Raw genomic sequence first — 27460 nt, forward strand, 5'->3', positions numbered from 1 at the left:
TGAGTTAGTTTCTGCCGGATTGAAGAAACTCCCCTAGTAGCGTTCACTCACGCATGTCACATAAAAAAGAACACAAATCATCACGTTCACCCCACCAAAACATTCACAAATCACAGACTTGAACCAAGTCTAGGGTTTATTTGCGTATTACAGATAACCATTTTAGGATACTAAGCTCATTGTTTAAAACAGCATGTAATCTTCACAGGTAGAAGTAAGAAACACCATGTTGTAAACTTGATTGATGAATCCAAGATTTAATCATTTGAAGGGGTGACGTTTCTGCAGACTATCTGCTTATTTTGTAGAAAAAGATTCATCGCTGACTGTGAGTTTAGCTGCCTCTTCTTGTGCTTGCATGTATATGTGTCTGTGTGTCTACCTATCTCTATATCGGTAATTATCATCAAAGTGGCTCAATCTGGCACATCGTTCGCTGAAGTTCGCAATTCAAAACAACGTAGTGGTATGCGCTGTATGCAAAGACAGTATGCACAATATACATGCACCTTTGGAGACGGTTCTATTTTCACACGTGTAATTTTCTCTATTTTTCCAAGTATCTGAACGAGTCTCTGGATGACGTACAGCTGTCTCATTCAAAGCCGTGTCCGGCGTTCTCTTTATGACAGCAATTCGCGCCTGAAAATCACAAGGCGCACTTTCACTTCCATTTTGTAAAACATTTCATTACATGAGACCATTTTGTCTTCATCTACTTTCACATGAAGCAGGAAACTTTCTAGTTTCATCTAAAGCCACAAAGTCGCGAGTTGTTGACATGTTCTACGCACATTTTTCGAAATGTTAGTTATCAGTACCGGTCGACTTTAATTTTGGATGTGCTGAAAGAGTTGTTGACACACCGAATACAGTCGACAGTGCACGATTCTAACCGATAAACATCCTACAATGATAATGAGTTATTACCAGCTGATTTGCAATCTCCCATAATGCACTTCGTGAAAATGAATACATTTATGAAGAGGAAATAGAGGACTAGATGATTATTGTAGACAGAAAAAAATTAAGAAAGCGACGACGTTTGTATAGACATGTTTCAAGCGTGTGATTTAAAGTCAGTTTTTCTTGCATTTGTGATCAGTGTGCGTGAAAAGGTTCAAGTAGGGTGAACGAGACGCAACGGGAGTTATACTCGAAATCCGGGCGGGAGTAGGTATCGCATCCAGCTCTACTGATATGACGCTGTTGAAAAATGCAATGCCTTGAAAAATGATACAAAAATTAAAAAAACAATTCGGTTAAAGATGGGAACTTTATAACATTTTTTCAGTTTAAACTGAGCCTCGTAAATTTGAATATAACATAACTCATGAGGTGAGAAAATAGGCTAAACAATCCATCAAAAGAGTTCCCGTTGCTTTCATGAGGTTTTCCGCGTGGCCTTTGTTAATATTTCACAAATTAGGTAACTGTTCACATCTTGTATATTTCCCAACGCCGTACTGTGATGTAAATATTTGGTTTGCCCTTTCATCGTGCCTCGGTTTTAGCTCTCAACAGTCTTTTTTTACTCTTAGTTTTTTTTCAGAACTGGCTCGGGCATGACGATGGGATTATTGTAGCCAATACCACGTACTGGGACCGTCCATTGGGCTGTTGAATTGATGAAAGTTAAGAACTAGTTCCGCTTTCGAATATCGTGGAGCTAGGTAGCAGAAAAAAAATAGCTGACAGCAAGGTTGTGGGATTATATCTAATCCCCGTTCTAACCGTAGGTGGCGTTATTTCTATCAGCGCGAAAAAGAAGTGAGATAAAAACCAAGGTCCGCTGGACGATCTGTAAAAGGAAAAGATTATTTCAATTATTTGCAGCTAATCAACTTTAGCCATAGCAAGGGAACGAACATCTTGCGCTAATTATTGACTCTGGCTGTTTCGAAAGTGCAAAAAATACGATTGCATGGACTGTGAATGTGAAACTCTGATTACTGTACCCCTTAAAATATAGTACCTGATTTGCTGGGTTAATCAAGAATTCAGTTCGTTCCAAAATCTACCTGCAGAACACTAACACGGTATCATTCAGAAGTGCTCGTAAAGTTGACAAATAACAAGATTTAAGAATGTTGATCTTTGATATTTAAGATTTGTTACTCGTGTTTATAATCCTAAAGGACAACGACCTCTCAAGTGATTATTGTAGTTGGCAAACTCAAGTTCAAATAGTGGATTATATATTAATGCGTCTGAGTGTAGAGGTCTCCGTGATCCTAACTTGGAGGGGAGGGGACAAGCTGTGCATTTGAAGTACACCAAAACTTTAATAGTACAGCAGTTGTGGCGGAATGTCCATCTAGTGGGTTGAATCTATTTTTGTAATCACTGACAAATTGGCTATGAGATATTATTGCCGCTTAACCAGGGGCATTCCGGTACATGTGTCCCTCCCGGTACAGGCAGAGCTTTGATATGCCATTGTTTGTTAATGAGTGAGTGCTGGTATCAGAGACCACTTAAGTTATCGAGAATTCGCAAAATAAATATTCAAATCAGGCAAGCTCTGCCATGGAGGGATTGAACGCCGTAGGAAAATTTGCCATCCCAGGTGGTATCAAAATCACGGTATATGTTGTTGATCAGAGTGTAAGGTATACTCAAACTTTCAAGATCTCGTGTGTGTGCGGTCACGGCATTTTTACTGTGCAGCACTAGTGTTGTGACATCCTTGAAGATCCGGACCAGTGTTTTTTCAACATTCACTCGAAACAAACAGGGTTCGGTTCCTTTTGGGTATGTATGCCAAACGTTGTTTTCACCATAAATATTCTATTATTTCTTATTTTCGACGTAAAAAGTTACATGTCCGCATCCAAAGGAATTTCATAACACAATATCAGCACAAAAATCGACAGAACGCCATGTACACCTGATCGATCGAATATAATCCAAGTTTATTACGCATGTTTCCATGAAAAGTGAATGTGGCCTCAGCGAGATTCAAAATATTCTACAGATGTGTTGGGTTGAATTATTGTACAGGAGGACTTTATTTTCGTTCGTATGTTTTTAACTACAAGTACACCAGAACTACCTGCAGTGGTACTTCACTAGTAAGAAGAGGATACTCTTCTTTCAATATTTATCGCGTTTGTTCAGTAATGTACAAGATGATATACATTTCGTACTGAGGTACCTTGCCTCTGTCTCTCCCCCACCGATCAATCTAGCAATCTAACAATCTGCTTATGTCTTTCTATCTTTTTATGTCTGCCTTTTCCAGGTTTATCCAAAGATCTACCGAGAATGTTGCGTCATTTAGTTCTCCTGACCTCCATTGGGTTTGTCGCCTCTCTGCCTGGCCTAAGGTGAGCAAAAGACTTCAATCTTCTAAATTATGAGATTTGTTTTAGTTCTTTAAAAAACCAAACGCTCAAAATCCGTGTTGTTATTTCAGATTAAAGTATGACAAAAGCCGTTCAAAGTTTGCGAACTTGCCAATGCGTCTTTGTTTTGAAATGTTGTCGCAGAGATACAGTGAGTAAACAAGCTGTTCGAAGAAATATTTCGTAACACCAAGCTTGATTGGTCAATCACAGAATAGTACCGAGGTCGCAGCTCACGCTCGGATCGCGATCGGAGTGATTGAAGCACAAGTTGATAAACTTTAATTAAATAAATTTGAACTTAGTAAACAAGCGCAGTTACACAAGTCCTTGCAAAATTCGCAGAAGCCGAACTTAAAAATGATAATAGTTTCAAATACTTATATAATTAATTTGTGAGCCATTTCAAAACGTCATAAAATATATCATTAAGGATACATTGCAATTCTTATATAGACGTATGCGTATAGTTTATGCTAAATTTGTCCACGGTATTCCTTGTCCAAAGGGCTCAAAACATTGCCTTTATCGCTGACCTTGCGAGTCAGTATACCCTGTTCTATTATCTCATATTTTAAGCATGGAGGTATCTCCATATTTTAAAATTCCACATTTAACTGTTTCAGCGAAGACTACGTGAGGCCCTCGTTCTGTAGCGCCGAATGCCCAGAATTCGAGATTCTCTGTGCGCACGACAAATATGAAGTCAGACGCTACATTACTGGCACATGGGCTTCCACCAAAGTTAGGGGATTGACCCTAACAGAAGCCACGTCCAGGGGCTACTGGAAGTTGCGCAGCTACATTCAAGGGGCCAACGACCAAGGTAATATATCACGTGATCATTCATGGTTCACGGCAAGGTCTATTTTGGTGGGTCGAACTTTAGATCTTCTGTGAGAGGGTGTTGAAATGAAAAATAAATATCTGCATATCAAAATGTTTTTGTAGCCTGACTGCTTTTTCGAAAAAGTATTCGCGTCAGTGAATTCGATCAAGATATCGTTGTTGCCAGTACTAAAATCGCAAACCAGGTTGGCCATTTTATCGGCTTTATCGTACAATGCATGCTATCCCAACAGGTGTGAGAATTCCCATGACAACGCCAGTACTGATGACAGAAATATCAAGACGTCAATCAACCTGGGCAATGAAGGACTACACTGTGTCGTTCTTTCTCCCAAAGGAATTATGGGATAATGTACCAAAACCCACAGACCGCAAGGTAAATACTTACATATTGTAGTGTCTTTTGTGTATGCTGTTGGCTTACTTCACTGGACAGAAAAATCTTGAATGACAAACGTTTATCATGAAGGGTATGCTTCGACAAAATGACAACTTTCGAATATTCAAAATTGTGCACCGCTTTTCGAAGTGAGGTTATGATGCAGATTGGAATCAAAGTCCGATTCCAAACCGATCTTTTGTACACCTGCAAAGAGTTTCAAGAAATATCGCGTATTCAAATAATAATAGATATTGCAAGTGTTTACATTCTTTGTTGTTGTTTTCGGTAAAAACTGAATCAGTGAAACATGCTAATGCAACCTAGATCAAGTCTAGGACGTGTTTCCTTGCATATCCGCGATTAAATGTTCTAGATTGTTTGTGTACTGATTGAAAACTGTTTCTACCATTGTATAAAAGTCCAACGAACTTTGCCATTGATCATCGTTTTTAGTCACTGTGTTGTTGACAGGAAACCACTTCAAGTGCTATTTACTGATTATGGAAATTTGAAAGTGCCGTATGTCGCTGCTCTTTTCAAAGGAAGTGAAATGCTGATTCCACTAAGAGCATGTCATATCCGTATGTTCTACGTTCATGCGATGTGATTGGCCAGTTCGAAATCATCAGTTCGCCTGATTGGTCTGTTAAGAAGCGACACGATATACATTGGTCGGCTGGTTCGATGTTGTACGCAAACATTCCAAGCTGATTGCCATGTCTCCTTAGGTAGCAATATCGCCCAGCATACAGAGCTTTGTGATCTGGCGTTACACAGTAGAGGATGAGTACGAGTAAACGCTAGGAAAACTTTGGCCATTGCGCTGGGCTATCAGTACAAATGATATAGATATTTCTGTAACTTTAATGTAGAATGCGCCTCGGGGGCAGATATTCGGACTCTCAAACCTTTTCAATTCTTTTCTGATCTACCACTTGTGTGGGTTCATTTTGAAGCCCTTTGAGAAAGAAAAACTTCCACAGTCTAAGTTTTTTGAAAATTGATTTTTTTTCCCATAGAGTAACACACGGACTGTCAATCTTGGGTAATTTGTTGCTCTTGTACAAAAGTTGGCACGGTTACCCCCGATTTATTCTTGATTTTGATAGTGAACGGTTGAAAGCTTTCTTGAGGAAAATTTGAGCGAAAGTTTAAGTTTGAGGCGCATATTACCTTAAATTTAAACGAAACAGACTTCTTCTAAAACACGCACACTGCAGTACGTGACGTAGTGTGTTATCTTTGAAGCAGTGACACATGAGTAAACTACTTTGGCATCAATATTCTCGTCTCGTTAGAAATCTGTATACGGTGACGGATTGTAGAAAATGCAATTATTTATCATTCAGAATATAGCACGAGGTGAGAATTTCCCGTTGGATTATTCGAAAAGTGATCTGAAATTGTAAAAATATGTTTCAAGATGTGGCTTCTTCATTACTGTCTTGTGGGCATAAAAAAGTCAACTTCGTATTGATGGTGACCGCCTTACTTTGCATATTAAATACACAAACAAACAAACAAACAAACAAACAAACAAACAAACACACACAACACACAAAATTAAATAAATAAATAAATAAATAAGACAATCGTAGTCTTGTATCCAGATTTCTCACCAAAGCCTTAGGTATCAGCAGTCAGACAATATTCTGCAAATTTCAGACTATGATTTGTTTACCTCTCTCAGGTTTCCATCAAGGAGACCAAAGAATTCATCGCATTCGTCAGTGTTTTCGATGGATTCGCGACGGAGCCTATACCTTACCAAAAGTCTCAAGATCTCGCCAAAATCCTGACCGAGAACAAAGAACCGTACGCCACCGGCTACTACTACACCGCCGTTTACAACAGGTATGTCCTACTACTTCTCAGTCTATAGACACGTTGTTGACTATTAAAGGGGCAGCTTCATCTGTGTGCAAATTGACAAACTGCTCATTTTCAAAGAAATCACATAAATAGTCATGTCAACAACCACTGGTGCGAGAAGTAGGGATTGAGGACATTGGCTGTAATTTTCTCTAAAATTTTCCTGTGTTTTGTTGTTGAAAAAAATTATATTTGCTCCATCTTTTCCACGGCATATGTTGAAATACTGTGTAGTAGCCTGGTCAACACAACTCACTGTGTAGGATATGCAGTGCCACTGATGGCGAGTGAATTCTAGTCCGGACTGAAATTCAATATTGCCTGTAAAAGCTTACAGGGACTGTTAAAAAGTTTAACAGCATTCATTTCGTTGTATTTGGGAGTGAGTGGTGCAAGAAACTGTTTCAGTATTTCACAAACGGAACAATGCTGTTAGCAAAGACTTCAGGAGTCACAGTTAATGGAGATTTAAGAGCACTCTTAGCTTTGTGAGCATTAATTATAGAACCTAGGTGACATATGGCAATACCCCCCCCCCCCCCACTTACTGCTATGATGGTAATCAAATGTTTGCCACGTGATCGAAGGGGCAGATCGCACGAGCTTTATGTCAGTATAGAAATTCTTTTGGTTTTCCTTTTTCAGAAATGTATCATTTACATTCTAATTATTAAAAAAATAGCTCAAATTATCAGTATTTAACAAAAGTTTTGGTTGAAGCCTTCAGAACATGCACACAGCGAATTCCACGTATCATTCTGACCCATTCAGGAACGGAATGACAAAGCTCAATCATGCAGAAATGTATATTCTACACGTCGTCTGGCTTCTGTAATGTTAGACCAGGCTAGCTGATAGTTGTTTTTTGTTTGAATATTGTCAGTCCCCTTTCCTCTCTTCATACAGACCAACTGTATTGGAAGATCGTCACAATGAAGTATGGCTAGTCTTGGCGAACAACAAGATCGACTCGTACACATGTGTCTCAGGAACCACGGAGAAACCTGTCGACGAGAAACCGAAAGTGGAACCGCGAATTGATCAGTGTAAAAGTGAGTAATGCACCTGACCTTAAACGGCTGACGCGCCTCTTTTACAAAGTATTTGCATATTTTGTGGTACCTTTGGTAGAGGCGATGACATAATTCTCAGCTGTTCATTTTGTTGTGCGTTTTTCCCTTGCTAATATCATAATACTTACATTTTACCCAGCATACCTTGGCACACGTGGAAAAACAATCTCAGGTGCCCCACGCGTCTAGGTGCCCCACAGGGCGTTGTCTACATGTCCGTCCCCAGGGGTGGGTAGGTGTTTCGTTGTATCGCTAATAAAGATATATTCTACCAACCTTTGGTGTTTCGGTCTTAACTTAGCACTGCCCTTGACAATCTTGCGTATACGTTTATCAACATGCTGCGTCTATTATCTGATGAGTTTGAGTGCCTAATTAGCCAAAGTAATCAAGGGTAAATTACTAATCTGTGGACGCTCTCACCAGATTATCACCGGATTAAATTTGACAAAGTCAACAACGAACGCACCAGCAAGGTATAACTGAAGAAAGGGCTGAAACTCTCAAAAGCCGTGTCCAGAGGTGGTCCGTAAAACTAGTGGACACTTTATATTCATGTATTCAGAAACAAACAGAAGGCAAAACAAACTTGAATATTCATTTGTAAACGAACAGGTCGGAAAGGAGGACCTCCCAGGAATGCGTGGTATGTGTTGAACACACCTTGGTAACGTATCGGAGATGTGTTTATACTCTTCCTGCTGGCCCGGCAAAAACCACGTTGGTCGACGTGCCTAACACCGCATCGAACTGAATCAGACTTCACGGGTATATTGAAAAATTCCGTGTTAGTCGAGAACAAGAACGGAAAAGACTTTATTAACTCGACGTTCGAGCTCGCCTTCAACTTGTCCAGTTTATCAACTGCGTTCTTGCAATACGTACACTTTTGTATTAGTCTTCTTTTTCAAATAACAAAAGACATGTTTTACATACGACCGATTGTGTGCTCTGCAGTACAAGCAGTCTTGTGGGTTGGTGACTACGTGCCTGCAGATTTTATACACCGCGGTATTTTGCTTTGAATTTTTCAATTGACCCCATGAGCTAAGTTAAAACACTAACAAGAAGGTCGAGTGTTCTCTCTGTAAATCAAGAAGCATTTCGAACACGAACGATTCGGATATCTTGACCTTAACATTACCATGGATGTAACATCCATGACATTACTAGCTACGCAGCTCGAAAGTTATGCTCGGAAACAGGACGGGAACATTAGTCAAAGCCGGATTTTGCATGGAAAGCATGCAATGTACTGCATAATGCTTATGCTCCCTTGGGTCTGAGACTCCCGCCCTCTCGGCCATAAACGTCATTGAGCTGCCAAGAATATGATAGTGCAGTCGCGTGAATCTGTGTATATTTTGATACATTATTTTATCAATCCTTATACTCAACTACCTAACGCATCAAACAAGGGTCATGTCAGGTTCTTAGGACGTTCTCCAAAAGACATATAATCGATTAGTGTCGCGGAATGATTTTCACCAGGTTTGACGTTGAGACTAATAAATAACTGGTCGTCAGTGTGTCTTCGCATATCAAATCGACAAGTGTATTAGTAACTTCGAGGGATCACATCCTTCACTGTAAAGTTGTTTTTATACAAAACACATTTTCGAGAAAGCTGACGTGCAAGGGAAAGACACAGCAACTGAGTCCGACGGAGGCGCAAAAAACAGTGCATTCGCATTTGTGTCCGATGTACACATCTCTGTTATTCCATTCTATCAGTCGACGAAGCCTACGTCAAATTGTAGTGAACTCCGAGCAAAGTCCCACATAACATGTAAAGGCGAGCCAGTGGCCATATGATGATGGATTGCATAAACTTCGAAGTCTAACATCCTTAACTGTAAAGCTGCGGTTTTTATACAAAAAACACATTTTTGGTAAAGCGAATGTGCGAGGGAAAGACGGGGAAAGACACGGTGATCGCGCAACTGAGTCCGACAGCGGCGCAAGTAGTGTTTCCCCGACAGTCAGACATATACAGTATGCTATATCATGCATTTCTAAAGCGTGTCCAAACGTTGACATAAAAAGATATGTCCAAAAGGTTTTGATTATATATAGTTATTACATTGTTACGCAGGGTTTCACGCGGGTTCAAAACTGACATAAAAAGATATGGTGTCCAAAAAAATTCGTTTTATTCAGCTGACTGATTTATCGTCTTTGCTATCGCCTAAACATCCCCGTTTTCGTTCGACAAGACTGTGACATCAATATCTCCCCAACGTATAGATCAACCTGGTTGAGTATTACTATGCTTCCAATGTGTCTTCGCAGCTTTCATCTCGTCTTGAAACGAATAAGCATATATAAGGCATGAAAATACTTTTGCCGACTAGTCAGTTTTTATGTAACAAGCGGCGAGTTTCTTCCCCAAACGATGACCGGCTGTAGTCAAAAATACATAGATTGTCATGTCCGTGTTTATAAACACCGATGAGCTTGACCCTCGATCCCAAAGCATGTTGGCTAATTTGTTTACCTCTATCGATCATGTGGGCTTAAACTAAACATTTCTAAGGTCAAAGGTTTCTAGTTCCGGCTTCCGGTCTGACGGACCACATCGGGACACTGACTCCACCGCTTCGATTAGCGTCCTACAGCTCAAAGAAGCAACCGACGAAGGCATAAATTTGCCTGTCCCCGTTTAAACATGTCAGAAAACTGTTGACGTTCGAAAAATTAGGAAATGTTTATTGTAAAGTAGATTTCTGTGAACACGGCTTTTGAGAGTTTCAGCCCTTTCTTCAGTTATACCTTGCTGGTGCGTTCGTTGTTGACTTTGTCAAATTTAATCCGGTGATAATCTGGTGAGAACGTCCACAGATTAGTAATTTACCCTTGATTACTTTGGCTAATTAGGCACTCAAACTCATCAGATAATAGACGCAGCATGTTGATAAAACGTATACGCAAGATTGTCAAGGGCAGTGCTAAGTTAAGACCGAAACACCAAAGGTTGGTAGAATATATCTTTATTAGCGATACAACGAAACACCTACCCACCCCTGGGGATGGACATGTAGACAGCGCCCTGTAGGTGCCCGTTAATTGTAGCTAGCACAGCCTCTCGTAAATTCTCGTAAAACCGAAGAGCTGTAGGCTATCCAATTATATACACCAAACCTCTGGGTCGATCTTTTGCAGCATTCAGTCTCGGCTTGCCTCGTTTCCATGACTGCAAAGTTTCTTGCACGTGATGTATGCAGTATGATGTGATTTCCAGAAAGAAGTCAACAAACTTTTTGTTTATCTTATCAAAGCGGAAATGTGTGTTGTCGGCCAGATAACCGAAAGAAACCTTGTTATCGTGTGGAACCGATATTTTTAAAAGATAAAGAAAAGTCCGATAACCTCGTTTTGTTTTGCCGTAACCCCTACTCATTTACATATCCACAATAACGGGGAGTTGTTTTTCACTATTTCCTAAAAACGATGAAAGCCCTGCAAAAGGATCGGAAGGGCTGCGAAAAGTAAGGTTTCAGCAGCCATGAGGGCTTCATCGTTGTATTGACGGTCACTTCCCTCTTCCACCTTGATTTGAAAGCTCTTTCTTTTCGTCACATTTAACACCAGAAAATGAACACGGAGTTCTTGTTCTCTTCATGGCCATACCATTCAAAATTGGTTCCAACTGAGGCTATCTGTATGATACACAGTGAGGACCGTAAATCTTTAAAGGTCTGGTGAAATGCCCATGTTGCAAAATCACAGAAATACAGTTGATGGTCTATAAAACAGTTACATTCATTTCTTTTTTCGTTTAGCGCGCGTGATTATGAAATATGGCAAAAGAAAAATGCAATGTGGGCGTGTCCCTCAAGCCTCTCCGACCCAGTCGACTTTTTTCGGCTTTCCGAAGTTTGCCCGACACCGTATCTAATAACGGGAAGTAACTATTTCACACCTCCGTAAGCTTTCCACGGGGTAACTTCTAGGGTTTCCGCTTACATGATCAGTACAGTGTCCTCCTTCACCGGGAAGACGTTGTCGGTTGCATCATGGATGCATGCACAAGAATAAATTATCAACACATCAACCCTGTATCCACTTGTCTTTGTTTTAACGCTGAAAATTACGATTCTGGATCGCGATGCAAATTGACAGCAACATGGAACTTAAATGGGACCGCAATTAAAATGTACTACAACACCGAAGGTTGGGACCGCGATGCAAATCAACTGCATGAACAGCAACACTGAACGTTGGGACTGCCATTAAAATGCACTGGTCTACAACATGGAACGTCGGGACCGCAATGCAAATCGACAGTAACATAAAACGTAAATGGGACCGTGATTAAAATGCACAACGACACGGAAGGTTGGGACCGCGATGCAAATCAGCTGCATGAACAGCAACACTGAACGTTGGAACACGGTGGTTGGGACTACCATTAAAATGAACAACAACACGAAACGTAGAGATCGCGATACAAATCATCAAGGTAGATTTCTACCTCCATGATACATTTGCTATGGTTCCACGCTACAAGTTTTCGGATGTCTGTATGCTGATCCCATAAAATGCTGATGATAAAATTGCAGTCCGTCAGCCCAAGAGTTGCGTTTTGACACAATAGCTGAAAATTAAAATGAAATTACGGGAAGAAATTACAGGAAAGTTGAGTTTGTCAGGACTAAAATAAACTAAGAATTGCAATGCAGTTTACATTTTTTTTTCAGAAATGTCTCTTTCAGTTGAAAGCACCCTGAAGTATTTTCTATTGCGATGTTGACGGAAACAAGAGATAACTCTTACTTAATTTCCTCTGAAATCAAACTATTCCATAATTGCTTTTGCAAGTGTTTACCATCTCTGTTCAACTGTGCAATTTCAAGAGGACGAGACTAGATGGTGTGTGAACATTCACAAGTAGAGCCCCGGCCACCACCACCTTCACCACCCGGCTGTATGTTTTTTACTGGCCTTCAGCCTGAGTTCATGCGCATTAAGGTGCCGAGGAAAATACAATAGCAGAGATAGTTCTCGCCCCTCCCTACGCTTCACGTACTGGCTTTCAAAGGAGCAAAATAGTTGGACTGTATCTCTGTACCGGAATTTGCGGTTTCAATGTTGTTTATCCTTGGAGAGAATTTGCTAGTTTGGGGTCTCTTGGTCTTTACTTTCAATGAGGTAGTTGGGTAGATAAGATGGTCGAATCTAACGTCAATGATACCTAAGTGATATGGAGGTATAGCGTGAGTTCCCATTGGCAAAACAACAAGCCTCTTCACAGCAATATGTCCTAGCGGTGAAGTGCTCAAATATCTGACCGGCTCTCCAGAGGGCGCGAACCACATCCTAGCGACACGGGCATGTCAAGAAAAGCCAGAATTTGCTGAATGTTCCATTATGGCCATTGAAAACAATAAAAAAACCTAATCCTGTTGTGCATGAGCAAGTCTTGTTCCCGTATTCATGAGAGGATGTAAGAGCTTTTCACCGGTGTCTGCGCAGTCGAGGCTATTGTACTGTAAGTCTTACCAGCATTTTACTTTATTATCGCCATTACAAACCCTTTTTGGATTTATGTGAAAATTTTGTCTACTCGAAATTTTTGTTTTCCAGGAGTCGAATGTCCTGCCCATGAATTAGTAGAATCCTATGAAAATGGCATCGAGAAACGTCGCTATCCCGACTTTTTCGTGGTTACCAAGGAGATTCAATCGTGTTGGTTCGAGATGGCTGCTACGGAAGGATTCTGGGCACTCTTTAGATATATCAGCGGTAAGTTATTCCCAGCATACCTTGCACACCGACCAGGTTTCCAAGGCCCGGCCTCAGTTTCGAAGAGGTCGCTTAGGGACCGTTCAGTTTTTACGGCCAGGGGCGGCAAAATTCAGGGGGGGGTCATCGTAATTTTGGAATCCGCGAAGGGGGGGTCATCCCTTTTTCACTGGTAGGAAAGGTGGGGTCACCACATTTTCAAAAACATAATACCTAGAATAAAGTTCACTTTATGCCTTGGCCATGATCGACCCTCTTTACCGGCGGGCAGACGCCGCCCATTCCAATTAGGTTTACTTCGTGCATTGGCCATGATCGACCCTCTTTACCGGCGGGCCACCTTTGGTGGCCCACTACAATAAAGTTGACTTTACGTAATGGCCCATGACCCTCTTAACCGGATGGCTGCCTTTGGCGAACCACTCCAATAAAGTTTACTTCATACAATGTCCATGGACATAATTTGTCTATGGAAATGAAGTTAAAAATTGCCTTACAGTCGTCCTAATTAACAGACGTTTGCATGGATGTGGCTGAGAAGTTTGTGCACTGGCATCTCTGCTACATGAATAAAGTGCGCCACGTACCGGAGTTCAAATCCAAACCGTGCGGGTAAATTTGACATATGGGTTTTGGTTATTTTTCAGCAGGGGGGGGGTCATCAATTTTTTTCGTCTGACAAAGGGGGGGGTTTCATCTTTTTTTCACGAAAAATGCAGGGGGGTCTATATTTTTTTGAATACCGGCGACAAGATTTTGCTGCCCCCCCCCCCCCAGGCCGTAAAACCTGAACGGTCCCTTTCGTAGATCAACGAGGGATACTCGCAGAGTTTTCGCTCACCACCGCACCGTGGAACAGCATCTCTTCTGCAATTCCGCTCGGGGTGAAGAAAATGAAGCGTCACATGATGCATCTTAAATCTCTGCTTAAAAATGAACTGAAACAGAAATATGATGACAGATATTCGGATATCTAGCACGTGAAATGTGTAATCATTAGGCAAACGGCTTCTTTCCGACAAACTCAAGAACGCTGACAGACAGCTTAAAGTACAACACCTTTATATATTGTATTAACATATTTTGGTTTTATTTCTGTGTACTTTGACATGAAAATGACGCCATAAAAACAGTATCTTTATAACCTTGAATATTCATATTTTAGCTCATACGTCTTTGTCACCATTCAGTCATTCAACTTAGCGGCATTCGACATTAATTCATGATATTTCTCCATCACTTTAAAAACATTCATCAGGAGAGAATGACAGGGAAGTGAAAATACCAATGACAGCCCCAGTTGCCATGACAGTCAAAGACAATAAGGAAGAGAAAAAGAAGGATAAAAGTGAAGAGGGGACAAATTGTGCACGTAGTTTCACTATGTCATTCTACATCCCACAAGCATACCAAGACGATCCACCTCAACCAACAGAGGTAAGCATGCGCACTGACGACATCACGTGGATTCATATATATGCTTACTTTTTAAACCAATCATACTTCTCTTACCGTGGCTCAATGGTCGAACACATGTAAGCCAGCTCCTTGGATTGACTCATATTGATTTCTCGTGAACAATGTCTGTGTATATTCTGCTTATTGTCTATAACAGTTATTAAGTCAAGGCATTATCCATGACAAAATTTATCGCTCTAAGTATACAAGATACATGCATTCATAGCTTTGCGTTGTTTGGCGCCATTTATTTATTTATTTATTTATTTATTTATTTATTTATTTATTTATTTATTTACACTTTTATTGAACGGCCGAGTTACTTGTACAGTAATTTTCATCGGGGCTAAAGCAAAATTACAATAATTACATCTACAGAGGAACATTCATTTTCACATAGTCTTTCAAGTCAGATTTAAAGGTGTACAGAACAGTAGTTTGTTTGATTTCAATTGGTAAAGCATTCCACAGTTTGGCAGCACGGTATTGAAAGCTACGTTGACCATATTTTGAGAAGCATCTAGGTACATAAGAATCCTGGCGAGAAGTAGACCGTGTATGATGACTATGTACATCACTCTGAGCGGTAAACAAATCAGATAAATACTGTGGACCATACCCTTTCAAACATTTAAATGTTTCAATTGCGGTGAAGTAAAATATTCGTTGTCTGACAGACATGACATTAAGTAATGAAAATAAATCCACTGAAGGGAAATCAAACGGAAGTTCAAAAAGCGTACGTAGAGCTCTTTTCTGAAGTATAAACACTTTATCAATATTCTTAACTGTTGTGTTCCCCCAAACTACACAGCAATAATCAAGAATACTCTGGAATAGACCATAGTACAGTACTATACGCTGATCAAAAGGAATATAAGTACGAAGTTTACGTAAAAATCCAATGCGCATACTCAATTTCTTGCATAAATTATCAATATGAACATCCCAGGATTGAATTTCTGCAGGACGGTATGACCATTCGCAGAGTCCAGAACATCACCGTCTATGTCAAAGAGTACGGCGGTTGGGTGACACCGCTGATAATGGACTTGAAACACAGGCAAGCCAAGAGACAGCTTGATTCGTTGGGTCTCTGCTACACCAAGAAACAATTCATCTCCCTTGGTTACGACTCCCCCACAACACTGTTCAACAGGAGGAACGAGATTTGGATGATCGCATGTGAGAACGGTCTGGATGATGATCAAACGGTAGCTCCAACGACAGGTTTGCCAACCACTGAGGCCATAATTGCAGATGACACCGCAACCGTGCCAGATGAAGCCACAACGTCGAGCAAAGTCGTTGTTCCTGTTGATACTATCGAAGAGATTGATGTGGGACCTGCACCGCCAAGGTAAAGAGATCATTCTTCTTTTCCTGTTTCTACTTGTGTTTGTTTGTTTGTTTGTTTGTTTGTTTGTTCGTTTGTTTGTTTGTTTGTTTAGGTTTTATGCCCAGATGGAGAGTTTCGCTCTATTTTCACCTTTGTGGCTGTAATTATCTGTACGTTTTCTTGGATTACGTCTCCGTTCTAAAACGATCACCTTTCAAAAGTCTTGATATGCACGTTAATGTTTTGAAAGTTTGATGGCATTCTGTTCTCCGTTTTCTTCATTTTCAGCTCATTTCCAGTCTGCACCGACAGAAACATCATCTGTCCAGAATTCGACGCCAGCGAACGAGAGGGCCAGGTAGCAAAGAGAAAGTACAGAGAAAGTAAATGGATCGGCAAAACTTTGCAAGCTTGTGACGTCAATGAGGCACAAATGGTAGCATCTCGCTCTCTCGTCAATTATTTCAATGGTAAATATTGTGACATTGGTTAAGAGCCCAAGGGGCATAGATTTTATGCACTTTCACAGAGTTAAATATTTTTCTCACTGCCTCCACGTTACACCTTAGCACTGTCGGCTGCGTTCTTGCTGATATGTTCACCATATGCCGTCTTGATTACGTAAATTCAAAGTTATAACTATCATTTGAAGAGCGCCCTCATCATTGCGTAGCAGAACTAATAGCCTGTTGTTTTCACAAAAACCATTCCTAAAACAAACTTTCGTACAATACCAGTGAATGAAAACCAAACGTCCACTTTATCATATTCCTTTAACATTATATTTACATGGCATGAAATAATTTTCAAAAGCTATACGAAGCTGTACGTTGAAATTACATATGTGTATTTTGAGATGCATTCCAATATATTAATCGTACATCTAAATTTACTAGTACTTACTTAATTTTACGTAATTACAATTCATCTCTCATTATTTAGTACAATTATGTGACAATGATTCGAAACAAAACATGGAAATAATGTGAAAAACTGCTGCAACCGAGGCTTTTATTCAACTGGAGACGGAGAGAAAGAAGGTAATAAACTCACACGGAAGCAAATCATCCCCGAACAGGGTGTACACAATGCTCTAAGTTCAAGTTCACACGCTTTGAAGTCTCACATGAAGCGCGTTTCACTGATCATTTCGATATTTTCTACTGGAAGGAATGAACACTATGGAGGCCGAGATCCCGATGACAGCCCCGGTTCTGATCACCGTACACGCGTCACAGAAGGGCGACAGAGGGTGTAACAACACATACACTGTATCATTTTACATTCCTGAGGAATTCCATGACGAGACTCCGGAGCCAGAGGACGATGACCTTTACATCTCTCTTCTCATGCCGCACGTTTTCGTACAGGTGCGCAGACAATATGGTATTAAAACCATCCTCACGACTTGTGTGTAGAGTTCTCCCCATTGAAATTCTGGGGAGGTATGATACTTTTTAAAGAGTGGATATTATTGATGAACTTGCGGAAACCTCATTCCATATCGTCGTCATAACATTTTCACTTGTAACATCATTTATAGCTTCAACAAAACTGCGATCTGTCATTTAAAAGTTACAACAAGGCGGATGAGCATGCCACAACGGTAAAGGCAACCGATGCATAGACCACGCCCCCAACGACGTGATGGAAGAAACCTCTCCTCTTGAGATGCACACTCGTGATGTGACACCAATCTGTGATGTCAATGATATCTTAAAAAGTAACACTGTAAACTTTATCATTTCTATGTTCTTAACAAACAGGGTTTCGATTCATGGACTACAGTCAATAAAATAGAAGACACAGCCGATGAAATGAAAGATGAACTCGTTGATGACAACACATGCCAATCGGTAGAGCCGACGTTTTATTACGTAGCAGGTAGGTCACCCACTGTCATTTTGTAGAATTTATGACCATATTTCTTGACAAAAACGCCTCAAGCTCCGACCATTTCTCTCACTGATTCTTTTTTGTTTATCCAACTTTCTTGTCACTTATCTTTGCCAGCGCCATGCCACTCACTGTATATAGGCTATGGCCCAGGGTTTGAATAACGGGAAACGATCGATCAGCCATGTAGCTTTCTGTGTTTGGCTACAGCCGATGTTTCACAATATAGAGATGTTTTGAAAAAATATATATACTTCATACTACTATTTTCTGTTGTGTGTTAATTGTTTATGGTGGCGCTTGTTCAGTATTTCTTTTCTCATCTCATGTACTTTTATTCAATCTGTGCACTTAAAACAGGATATGACAGGCCCTTCAGCTCGCATCAACCATACTCCGAGGTCTGGATACCAGCAAAGTTCTGTTTTGAAGACGATCTCTTCAACGTAGACAGACAAGTAAGTACTGGACTTCATTATAATTTTTTTCCATTTCAACCCTGAGACCTTGTCACACGTACTACCGAAGACTACTAACAGCCTAAATGAAACGAATCTGTCAGGAAGCGAAAGGGACAACGACTGTAACTATTCATTACATCTTTGTATGGAGAAATTGAACACTCGCCATGTCGACATCATTTTGGGCAGAACAAGAAATTGTACTTGTGGGTTTATATGATGAAATAAACCAATGGAATACAATACAATACAATACAATACAATACAATACAATACAATACAATACAATACAATACAATACATCAGAGATGAATTATATGTAAACTCTGATGGGTTGCAACAAGATCTTGACATAAGTGTATTTTGAAGACTGCAACCGCAGACTCTGAAACACACACATCATGAGGTCTTTGCTGCAACGTGTGAATAAAATACAAAAAATTGCGCTCATTGGCTAACGAGACAGTCCTCGCAAATTTAAAGTTATACTTCAAGTACTCATTAAGTTAATACACCATAATGATTCTTTCCTCTTTAAGCAAGGGCGAGTTGTCCTTTAATGAACCATAAAATCTTTCTACCCAGTTAAACAGGCTGAAAAAGAAGCGACTGTTTGCAGACCCAGCGTTTGACGGTTTGGAATACAAGCCTCCAGTGTGTTCTGATGATCCAGCCCTATGCCCGCCAAACAATGTTGACAGAATACATCTGCACTACGAAGAGAGAACTTACAGACTAGGTAGGCTACCATCACACCATGAGAAGAGTTTATCGAGGATGGTCTGAAGTTTTGTATACTAACTACTATTGTGAACATGTTTGGGTACGCCGTCGATAAAATGCATTTGGGAATGTGGAATATGATATTTGGGAATATGATAAATGTACTCTGTTCCCTTCTCTTTGAAATTTGAAGGGATTCATTCAGTCGCTCGCGCTATTTGTGCAGGCATCGTTTTGTCGACTTTATATTCTCATGGAAAAGTCAGTTCTTTTATAACATTGAAACATGCTGTTCTATGACTGCCTTCGACCTAGCTTACAATTGAAGGGCAGATAGAGAAAACGACGACAGATTTTCTGGTATCTGTCAAAATATAACTCTGGCTGTTATAAACTTCAAACCGACAGCCTACTTATCGAGGTTTCGATTAACATTCACACTAGGATCGATCAACATTACTTGAAAATTCATCGATGATTTTGAGAGGATATTAATAGCCTTAGAAAAACGCAATAACAGCGACGCTGTCTCTTGACAGATAGGGAAAGCTGCTTCAGTCACGAAAATGGCGTCGATTACCGTGGTACGGTATCCACAACCCTATCGGGCAAGACCTGTCAGAAATGGAGCGAGCAGACTCCCCATGAACACAACCGATTGCCAACGGACTTTCCATTCGCTGGGCTAGGGGATCACAACTACTGCCGTAACCCGGATGCAGAGCCCAAACCCTGGTGTTACACCACAGACCCAGAGACAAGATGGGACTATTGTGATGTCGGAGAAGTTGGAGAGCAATGCGGTAATTACTCTTTCCACCGCCCCCTTCTCGCTCTTCGTCCCCTCTCTCTCTCTCTCTCTCTCTCTCTCTCTCTCTCTCTCTCTCTCTCTCTCTCTCCATCTATCCATCATTCTACCCCAATCCACTTATATCTTTCTCTTCTACCCACTCACATTCGCATAATCTTAAACATATATTAAATTGGCGGTTCTTTCACCCGATTCGCCTTTCCCTTCTTATATTTCTCCCTGCCACTGTAAACGTCTATTTAGGCAGCCCCTCAACCAACCCGGTGAGCTGTTCTAATGTGGTAAACTCACTTATGTTTTAGCCTCTCCGGCCTTGTACGGGTCATAGTGCCTCCATCTGATAGCATTGGCGAATTCCTGTATAGGAATGACGATGTTGCTCCCATCATGTCACAGAAAAACACCAAACCAAGCGACCCTTTAAAGTAGAATATTCATTAGGGACAGACATTCGGACTTAAATTTTACAGTGTTCATGTCTTGTTTGTCATCATTGCGTAAGTGAAAATTGAAATTTGAAAATTGAAATTTGAATTTCCTTATACTGTTGATACAGGCAAGGTGGCCATCAGGAATATAAAACGTCGGTAAATGGAGTAATGTATTCCTTGCAACCTAAATTTTGCACAGCGACCCATGATTATGAGCAAAAATTTTGAACGAAAGCTTAACGCTTTCTGTTTCGACCCGCATTCCACCTATACTTGAACAAATTTTATGCTAGGCGATTGTGCAGTCCGTCTTTCGGGGGTTCATAAAATATTCCTGACGATCGCTGAATTTACTAGATATATTCATCCGTGGCGGTGTATCGTGGTCAATCACCGGGAAATATCGTCTCGTTCATTAACAGAACTAGCGACTTTCTCAACCAACACATGTGCCTTTGTTGTCTAGTCCCATCTCTAAATTATCTCTGTCTCAATAGGTACCAAGTGGGCATGCGTGGATGCCACGGCTTGTAACTTCAGGAGTGCCTTCAGAAAGACGAACATTTTGTTATCTAGCTACGCAACTCCTGAAGGGAATCGAGACGGCATTGAGTTCAGTAGGGGACACCCAGATGTTTACCAGGTATCTTTAATACATGTGATTACTGTTGTGAACAAACAGGGTCATATCTGCCTTCTTTCAGGACAACAGATTCACCTGTGTAACACAAGTACTTGCCTCATCTTATAGTGTACGCACGACATAAGCACTTCCCAAGCTTTTAACTGAAAATTTTGCTGTTCATCACTCAGTCAATGGCCGTCAACACTAAGCAAACAAACTTGAAATGGGGAACTAGAGAAGGCTTATTTACATGTATCGTGTGGACCGAAGGACTCACCGCTTGAGGGCGGGCGAGCCGCGGTTTAGCAGAATTTCCGACGTGATAAAAAAATTCGTTTGAATAAATGAGAAAAAAGTTTCATGATACAGCTATCATCGTTAGCATCTGCAGGTTGTATATTTTATCTTTTTTGTTGCAGATGAAAATATCTGACTTAAATGTGGCATCTTGCGATAAAGACTACAAAGTGTGTTCATACCTGCCACTAGAGTTTCAAGACTCACCCCCACAGCCAGTTGATCCTCGGGTAAGTCGGCAACCTGTTACTCGTAATTATACATGGGACGTGCCTGTTGCTGAATGATGGGGAGTGCTGTAACTGCAAAGTAGCATTTGAGGGGTTTTAACCACAAACCCTAAAAAAGATAGTTTGAACCTAGTAAAACCAGTTTCACTTCCTAGTGATTTTTAACTATACTATTTCTCCTTCATTACGCGATTCAGATGGGGATATTAAACTCCAATAACTTATACAGTCTCTATACCATCCTATGTACTTAAAAGCTATGAACTTCTTGTGTCTTCCAACAGGTAAGCATTGAAGAAATGCCCCTGACTTCCTTTTACGTCTCTGCATTCGGTGGTCACGTTTCTGATTACGTCATCAGCCGTGAAGTTCGTACTTTGCAGTCATATCTTGAGGACGATGAAGTGGACAGCACCTCCCTAGTAAGTAAATTTGCACATCAAGCAACCATCCCGTCGATGTCCTTGCAACATGATTAAAGTTTGATTAGATCTTGACTGTTACTCTGCTATGTACATTCAAGTGTTTCGTGGAATGCAAGTGTGCAAATAAATCTCATGGGTGATGTGGATCGGTCTCCAAATTTTAATCATAGACCCTCAAGAAAAACGTTTTTCGAGGGTCTATGTTTAAATTAAGACCGGCGAAGCAGTGTTTATGAGTGTTTATCCATATCTACTCCGGAACAGTTTCTAGGGCTGTGTTTACGGTTTACCATACAAGATAAGCGTACTGTATGACCATACATTATCATCAGGAACAATGTACCTATCCTATCATGAAATGGCATATCTACAGTAACACCACTCGTTTAAACAGAATACCCTCCAGACTTTGACGTACACCTTTAAGAACTCATTACCTCTGCCTCACACACACACACACACACACACACACACACACACACACACACACACACACACACAATTGAAGTTCGTACATTTGATCGATGTTAATTCTGCAAACGCCGTGTTTGTCTTCCAGGACGTCCTTTTCATGGCTACGTACAACTCACCGAGACGTATCGAAGACAAGTACAACGAAATCTGGCTCCCTGTACTCAGAGAATAAGACATGACGGCACACATGTCACAGAATGCACAGCAATTCTAATTCTTGTGGCATCATGACTCTGTGAACTAATAGAGTGGTTGATATAACACTAGTAGTGACATGCATGTATTCCCATGTGTATCCCATATTTGCTAATCACAGGTAAAATGTACAAAACCTATCCAAAATGTCTGTAAGGTGAAAAACTATAGCGAGGACATGAGAATTTGTTCCTGAATTTATGTAGCCGTTCGCTAAATCTAGTGCCACATTTCTCAATATATTACATATACTGGGTTGAGAAAAATACCATTTGTTTAGTAGCTTTATTTTTTAATGTAATGATATTTTAATCTTGAACGTCATCAAGAAGAAAGAGACAAAATAATACCATTTAAACCCTGAAATTTGCATCACTGATTTTATGAAGATCTTTACAGTTTTGTGGAGTTACACCACGGTTACTGTACTAGATAGCGACGTTTTTGTGTTTTTTGTTCTTAGCTTTTGTATTCAGAATAAATTTTTAGCAAAGCAGTCATGTTTTGTCTCTGTTATTATATAATCGTCTCATTATTACCAGAACTCTATCAGGTTTACGCGCGGCGATTTTTGAGTCTGTAACTCTTAAAAAGTGATTCGTAACACAAAGACATCGCCTTGTCTGTGGTATCCTTTCCAAACCAGCGAGTGGCCCGATCGTTTTCAAAGAAAGTGACTTCTAATGTATTCGAAATTACAGCTGAAGTCCCACCAGCAACTTTTGATGTATTTTGCAATGTCTCTTGTTCTGTTTGCAAAGTACAGGTCTTATTCTATTCCCCACATCTTGTCAAAATGCATCGTGTTCAACTCGTCAACACAGCATTGTACGTACATGTATGTTGAATGGTAGTGCGGTTGATTTTAGTCAGCATATTGTAAGCAGTGCGTCGTTTAGCAATACCAGTACAATACGTTGTACTTCAAAACACACTTTAAGGAAAAGAATAAGGAGAATGTATTTATTTCGTAGAACAAAAAGAGTGGGAGAATGAATGATAACAGTCAAGTCTTCGTATTGGCCATACTTTGCATAACGTTAAAGAGCACAAGGCAACAGAACCTAACTCTGCGCAGCATGTATAACGTTTGGAAGGTGTACACTTCTTTGACATTCAACAGTCCTTTATGCAGCAAGAAATTGTCCGATGCGAGTACAAATATTGTCGCCTAATATTCCGTCCCAACACGTAAGGTAACTGGCCGTCCTGTTTACTGACCTCAGAGTTGCGTAATTGGATATCGTTGTACCAGTACCTTTGACAGCTCATGCAGAAAAAAACATCATAAAGAGAGGCTAGAGTACTGAGGGATTGTGGAATTATTCATGTTGTTAAGCTCTACCATACCTTTATGTCCCCTCATGCTAAAGGACCATAGCACTTCGCGAGCTCGAATGTTGTACGGGTCCCGTTGGATCGTGAAGCGGGGAGGGGGGATTAAATTGCAGAGGATAGACATCACAAATTGTCAGATTGGAGGTATTAAGTTTTGCAGCTATTTTGACTTGCTTCTAGGCCTACCTATGTTGTTGCAGAAATGCTTCGGTTACTATCAACAAGAAATTGCATATGCGCAGACGAGAGGACTGTCGCTTTACAGACGTGTCGGGGGGGGGGTCAGTCAAAATTTCTGTGTTAGAGAGTGGGGGGTTACTCAAATTCATCAGGGTTGGCAGGGGGTACTCGAAATTTCAGAGTTTCCGATGAAATTCCTCCGAACCTCCCCCGGCCGTAAATAATGACGGATGCCTAGGGTGTCTACTTGTTGAAGATGGACTTCAAGCATAACTGATATTTGAAAAGGTGTTGTGAATATTTAACACACAGGAATATTATATTCTTCAAGAGAAACAGTGCGAGTTTCTTGTTAACAATGTACTTCGTGCACGATATCTAGATGTACCTCATCATCATAGCTGCAACATTTAAATTTACTATGTAGATTATGACAGACATGTTAACTTTCATCAAGTACCATATCGTACCTTGGATACAGTGTTTACATTAGTCGTATGGGTTCCATACGACCTTTGAGCGAAGTTCCGACGACTGTATCCCTTTAGGGCCTAAATCTCGTGCGAAGTTTTAAAATTTGAGTGACAGATAGATGTCGTTTCCTTTCAAATATTATTTCACCGTGTACTCTCGCCCTGTCACTGATTCCCTGTAGGCCTACATCACACTCAAGACGTCAGTCATAAGTTCCATAGTGACAAACTCGATTGTTGTAAGTTTTCTTGACAATATTGCAATATCCTATGAGGTCTCTCGAATAAGGCCTAGTCACGCTTTACTGTCGCGATGTCGGTCTATGGGAGTTAATATCACAATTCCGCCCAGCGCCTTCGTGCCCCATAGACGCGTGTACATAAGCTTATGCCTGAGCAGAATTTTAGAAAACAGGCGACTGTGGTTAATACCTTTAGCTTCTGACCGCCTCTCCACTGCCCCGATTATTGCTTTTCCCTTCCGGCATCAATACCTTACTTGTAACCAGGGTTAATATGTGGGCATGAGTGAACTGTGTCCTATAAGCCTATAAAGCCTATTATTATAAAACTAAATAAGGAGACTTCATTTTGCGTACCAATTTTTCTCCGAATTGAGGCAATGGAGCACCAATCTGATGGCATAGTTATGCTCACCTACCAGCTTTGTCTGACATCTCCCCAAATCATCATCGTTTATTGCGTGGATCGACCGCTACACATAGATAAGTTTTCACATTCGCCGTCGCCGAACACTGCTCGCTTTGAAAATGGCGGCTGTGAGTGTAAACAATACGCAAACAATACATACAAACGTACACTCACGGCCGAAAACAAAGGCGATGATCGGCCATCGTTCGGCCAACATCCGAAAGTTACCGACATAGTACGCATGCGCAGACTGTATTTCTGAACTATAAAGCCTGCCGCACTGCATTTGACCGGACAGTATTTCCAGACTCCTCGGAGGAATATGCAACGTGTCAAGATAGTGGTCCCGGTACGGCCGTTCATACAGCGAGCAGTTTTCGCGGAACTCATTGACGGGGAATGGGGGGGATTTGCTACGGCGATAAGTTATGTTGTTTAGTTTAATGGAGAAGATTTCGTTTATTGTGAGCAAAACTATCAGGTAAGCCAACCATTGCAACGTGTAATTTCTGCGTGCACCATGGCATGTGACTTCACTGTGTCTGTGGTTTTATTTTTCGTTTTTGACTAAGACTTCACAGTGACTCGGGTGTTGCATTTTGTTTTTGACTAAGTAACGCCTATCCTTATTCTTCTTTTCACAACAACATTCTATGCGGTGACTACAATTTTGAGTTTGTTTGATTTGCCGACTTTGAAATCATTTTAAAGTTTACTTTTGCAGCCATGCAGCATGACATGAGGTCATTCATTTCAACCGTCAACTTGCACACCTGTACAAAAGCGGCCTTGCCAAATTCCATCGACACGCACCTGCTTTGCATTCTCTATTGAATGACATTTTTGAACGGAGACTCAACTTCAAGAAAAGGAAAGTTTCGTTTTTAAATTTAACAGTTTTTGAGCCTCACACATAATTTTGTAATATTTATCGTGAAATTTATCGACAAATTCCCAGTCATGTAAGTCATGGTATGCGCAGCAGCGACTGCGAGAACTATGAGAGAACGAGTGACAGAGGGTTTGATATCGTGTCAGTTCTATGGATTAAAAAGCCGACGACATTAAAACACTACACAGCGTGGTTCCTCTAAAACCATGAGTACAGTAACGTTTACTTTGACTTGAGGCAGTGTTTTTGTGAATGATATTTTTTTTATTACTTTCCATGTATCTATGTCAGCCCTATTAGAAATATTTATGATAGGGGCGTATAGAGAACATGTTATATCCATGATGTACCCATGACTTTAACGTCATTTTTATGTCGCGCTGAAGTGAAACAAACTTTCAACGTACTCGAGCTTGAGATATCAGTGGTAAACTATGTAAGCCGAGTGCATATACATGTACCCTCTCCTGAAGTGCTTAACATATGAATTATCAACTTCTTATCTCTACTTTAATTGCCCAACTTTCCTTATAATAAAGAAAGACAAATGTAACTCAAAACAATAATTGTGTTATTATTATAGTTGACAGAGTACTGAGTTGTCTTTAATGCAAAATACCTATCATCTTTGTTCACATTCTCCTTTCTGTAGACATGCCAAAACGCAAGAATATTACCACAACCATAGCAGAACTTCAGACCTCGCAATCATCATTTGGTACGTACATGTACATTACCAATGTAACTGCTTAGTATCCACTTTGGCACAGCAAAGTGTACGGACATATAAATGTGGATGATGGTAATTGAAGTATGCTGAAACAGGACTAATGTAGACATTCATAAGGGATCCTTTTGTTTTCCACTGAACATGCAACGTGCTGTCAAAATTTTTTCCTCCTTTGTGAGATAAACAGACGCAGCTTTATTTCACACCACTGTATCAATGAAACGAAGGCATGATAACATGATGGGACAGGAAAGGAAAACAGAACAATTAAGTTATAACTCTGTATTAACTGAACAAATCTTTTTGTGTGGCAGTTACAACACAGACACTGGATCAGAAACTGACCAGAAAAGAGTCGCCATTGAAGAGCTTGAAGACTCCAACCGTAACATCAAAAGTCTTTGCAGGTGAGTCTTGCATATCTACAACTTCTACATTTTTGCTTCTGTTTGCCACATGGATATATTGCAGAGGAATCAGTATTGGCAGTATTTATCTGGTGTACATAATCCTTATGTTTCTAAGTCAATCTGTCTATTGCTATAGTAGTCTTGAGGGCAGAA

At 40.5% G+C, this 27460-nt stretch overlaps 1 protein-coding gene across 3 annotated transcripts in view; it reads left to right on the forward strand.

The window, feature by feature from the left end:
• The window catches only part of LOC139114563 (uncharacterized), a 485747-nt gene extending 462617 nt beyond the window's left edge, over positions 1-23130 (forward strand). Inside the window, exons 2-20 of one of the 3 annotated variants that reach the window (XM_070676366.1) lie at positions 2645-2754; positions 3257-3329; positions 3974-4173; positions 4430-4572; positions 6269-6432; positions 7357-7502; positions 13110-13268; positions 14527-14705; positions 15695-16086; positions 16354-16535; positions 17236-17435; positions 17832-17949; positions 18322-18419; positions 19008-19161; positions 19685-19948; positions 20885-21030; positions 21432-21539; positions 21824-21961; positions 22524-23130. In XM_070676366.1, coding sequence (XP_070532467.1) covers positions 3268-3329; positions 3974-4173; positions 4430-4572; positions 6269-6432; positions 7357-7502; positions 13110-13268; positions 14527-14705; positions 15695-16086; positions 16354-16535; positions 17236-17435; positions 17832-17949; positions 18322-18419; positions 19008-19161; positions 19685-19948; positions 20885-21030; positions 21432-21539; positions 21824-21961; positions 22524-22610 — 2940 coding nt within the window. In that variant the 5' untranslated portion in view covers positions 2645-2754; positions 3257-3267 and the 3' untranslated portion in view covers positions 22611-23130. Of the gene's footprint in view, positions 1-2567; positions 2755-3244; positions 3330-3973; positions 4174-4429; positions 4573-6268; positions 6433-7356; positions 7503-13109; positions 13269-14526; positions 14706-15694; positions 16087-16353; positions 16536-17235; positions 17436-17831; positions 17950-18321; positions 18420-19007; positions 19162-19684; positions 19949-20884; positions 21031-21431; positions 21540-21823; positions 21962-22523 lie in introns of those variants that run through there. The other 2 variants (XM_070676365.1, XM_070676367.1) reach the window with 2 other exon arrangements.
• The last annotated feature ends 4330 nt before the right edge of the window (positions 23131-27460 follow it).

The sequence above is a fragment of the Ptychodera flava genome, chromosome 16 (assembly GCF_041260155.1).
Source record: "Ptychodera flava strain L36383 chromosome 16, AS_Pfla_20210202, whole genome shotgun sequence".
In the NCBI taxonomy this organism is placed as follows: Eukaryota; Metazoa; Hemichordata; class Enteropneusta; family Ptychoderidae; genus Ptychodera; species Ptychodera flava.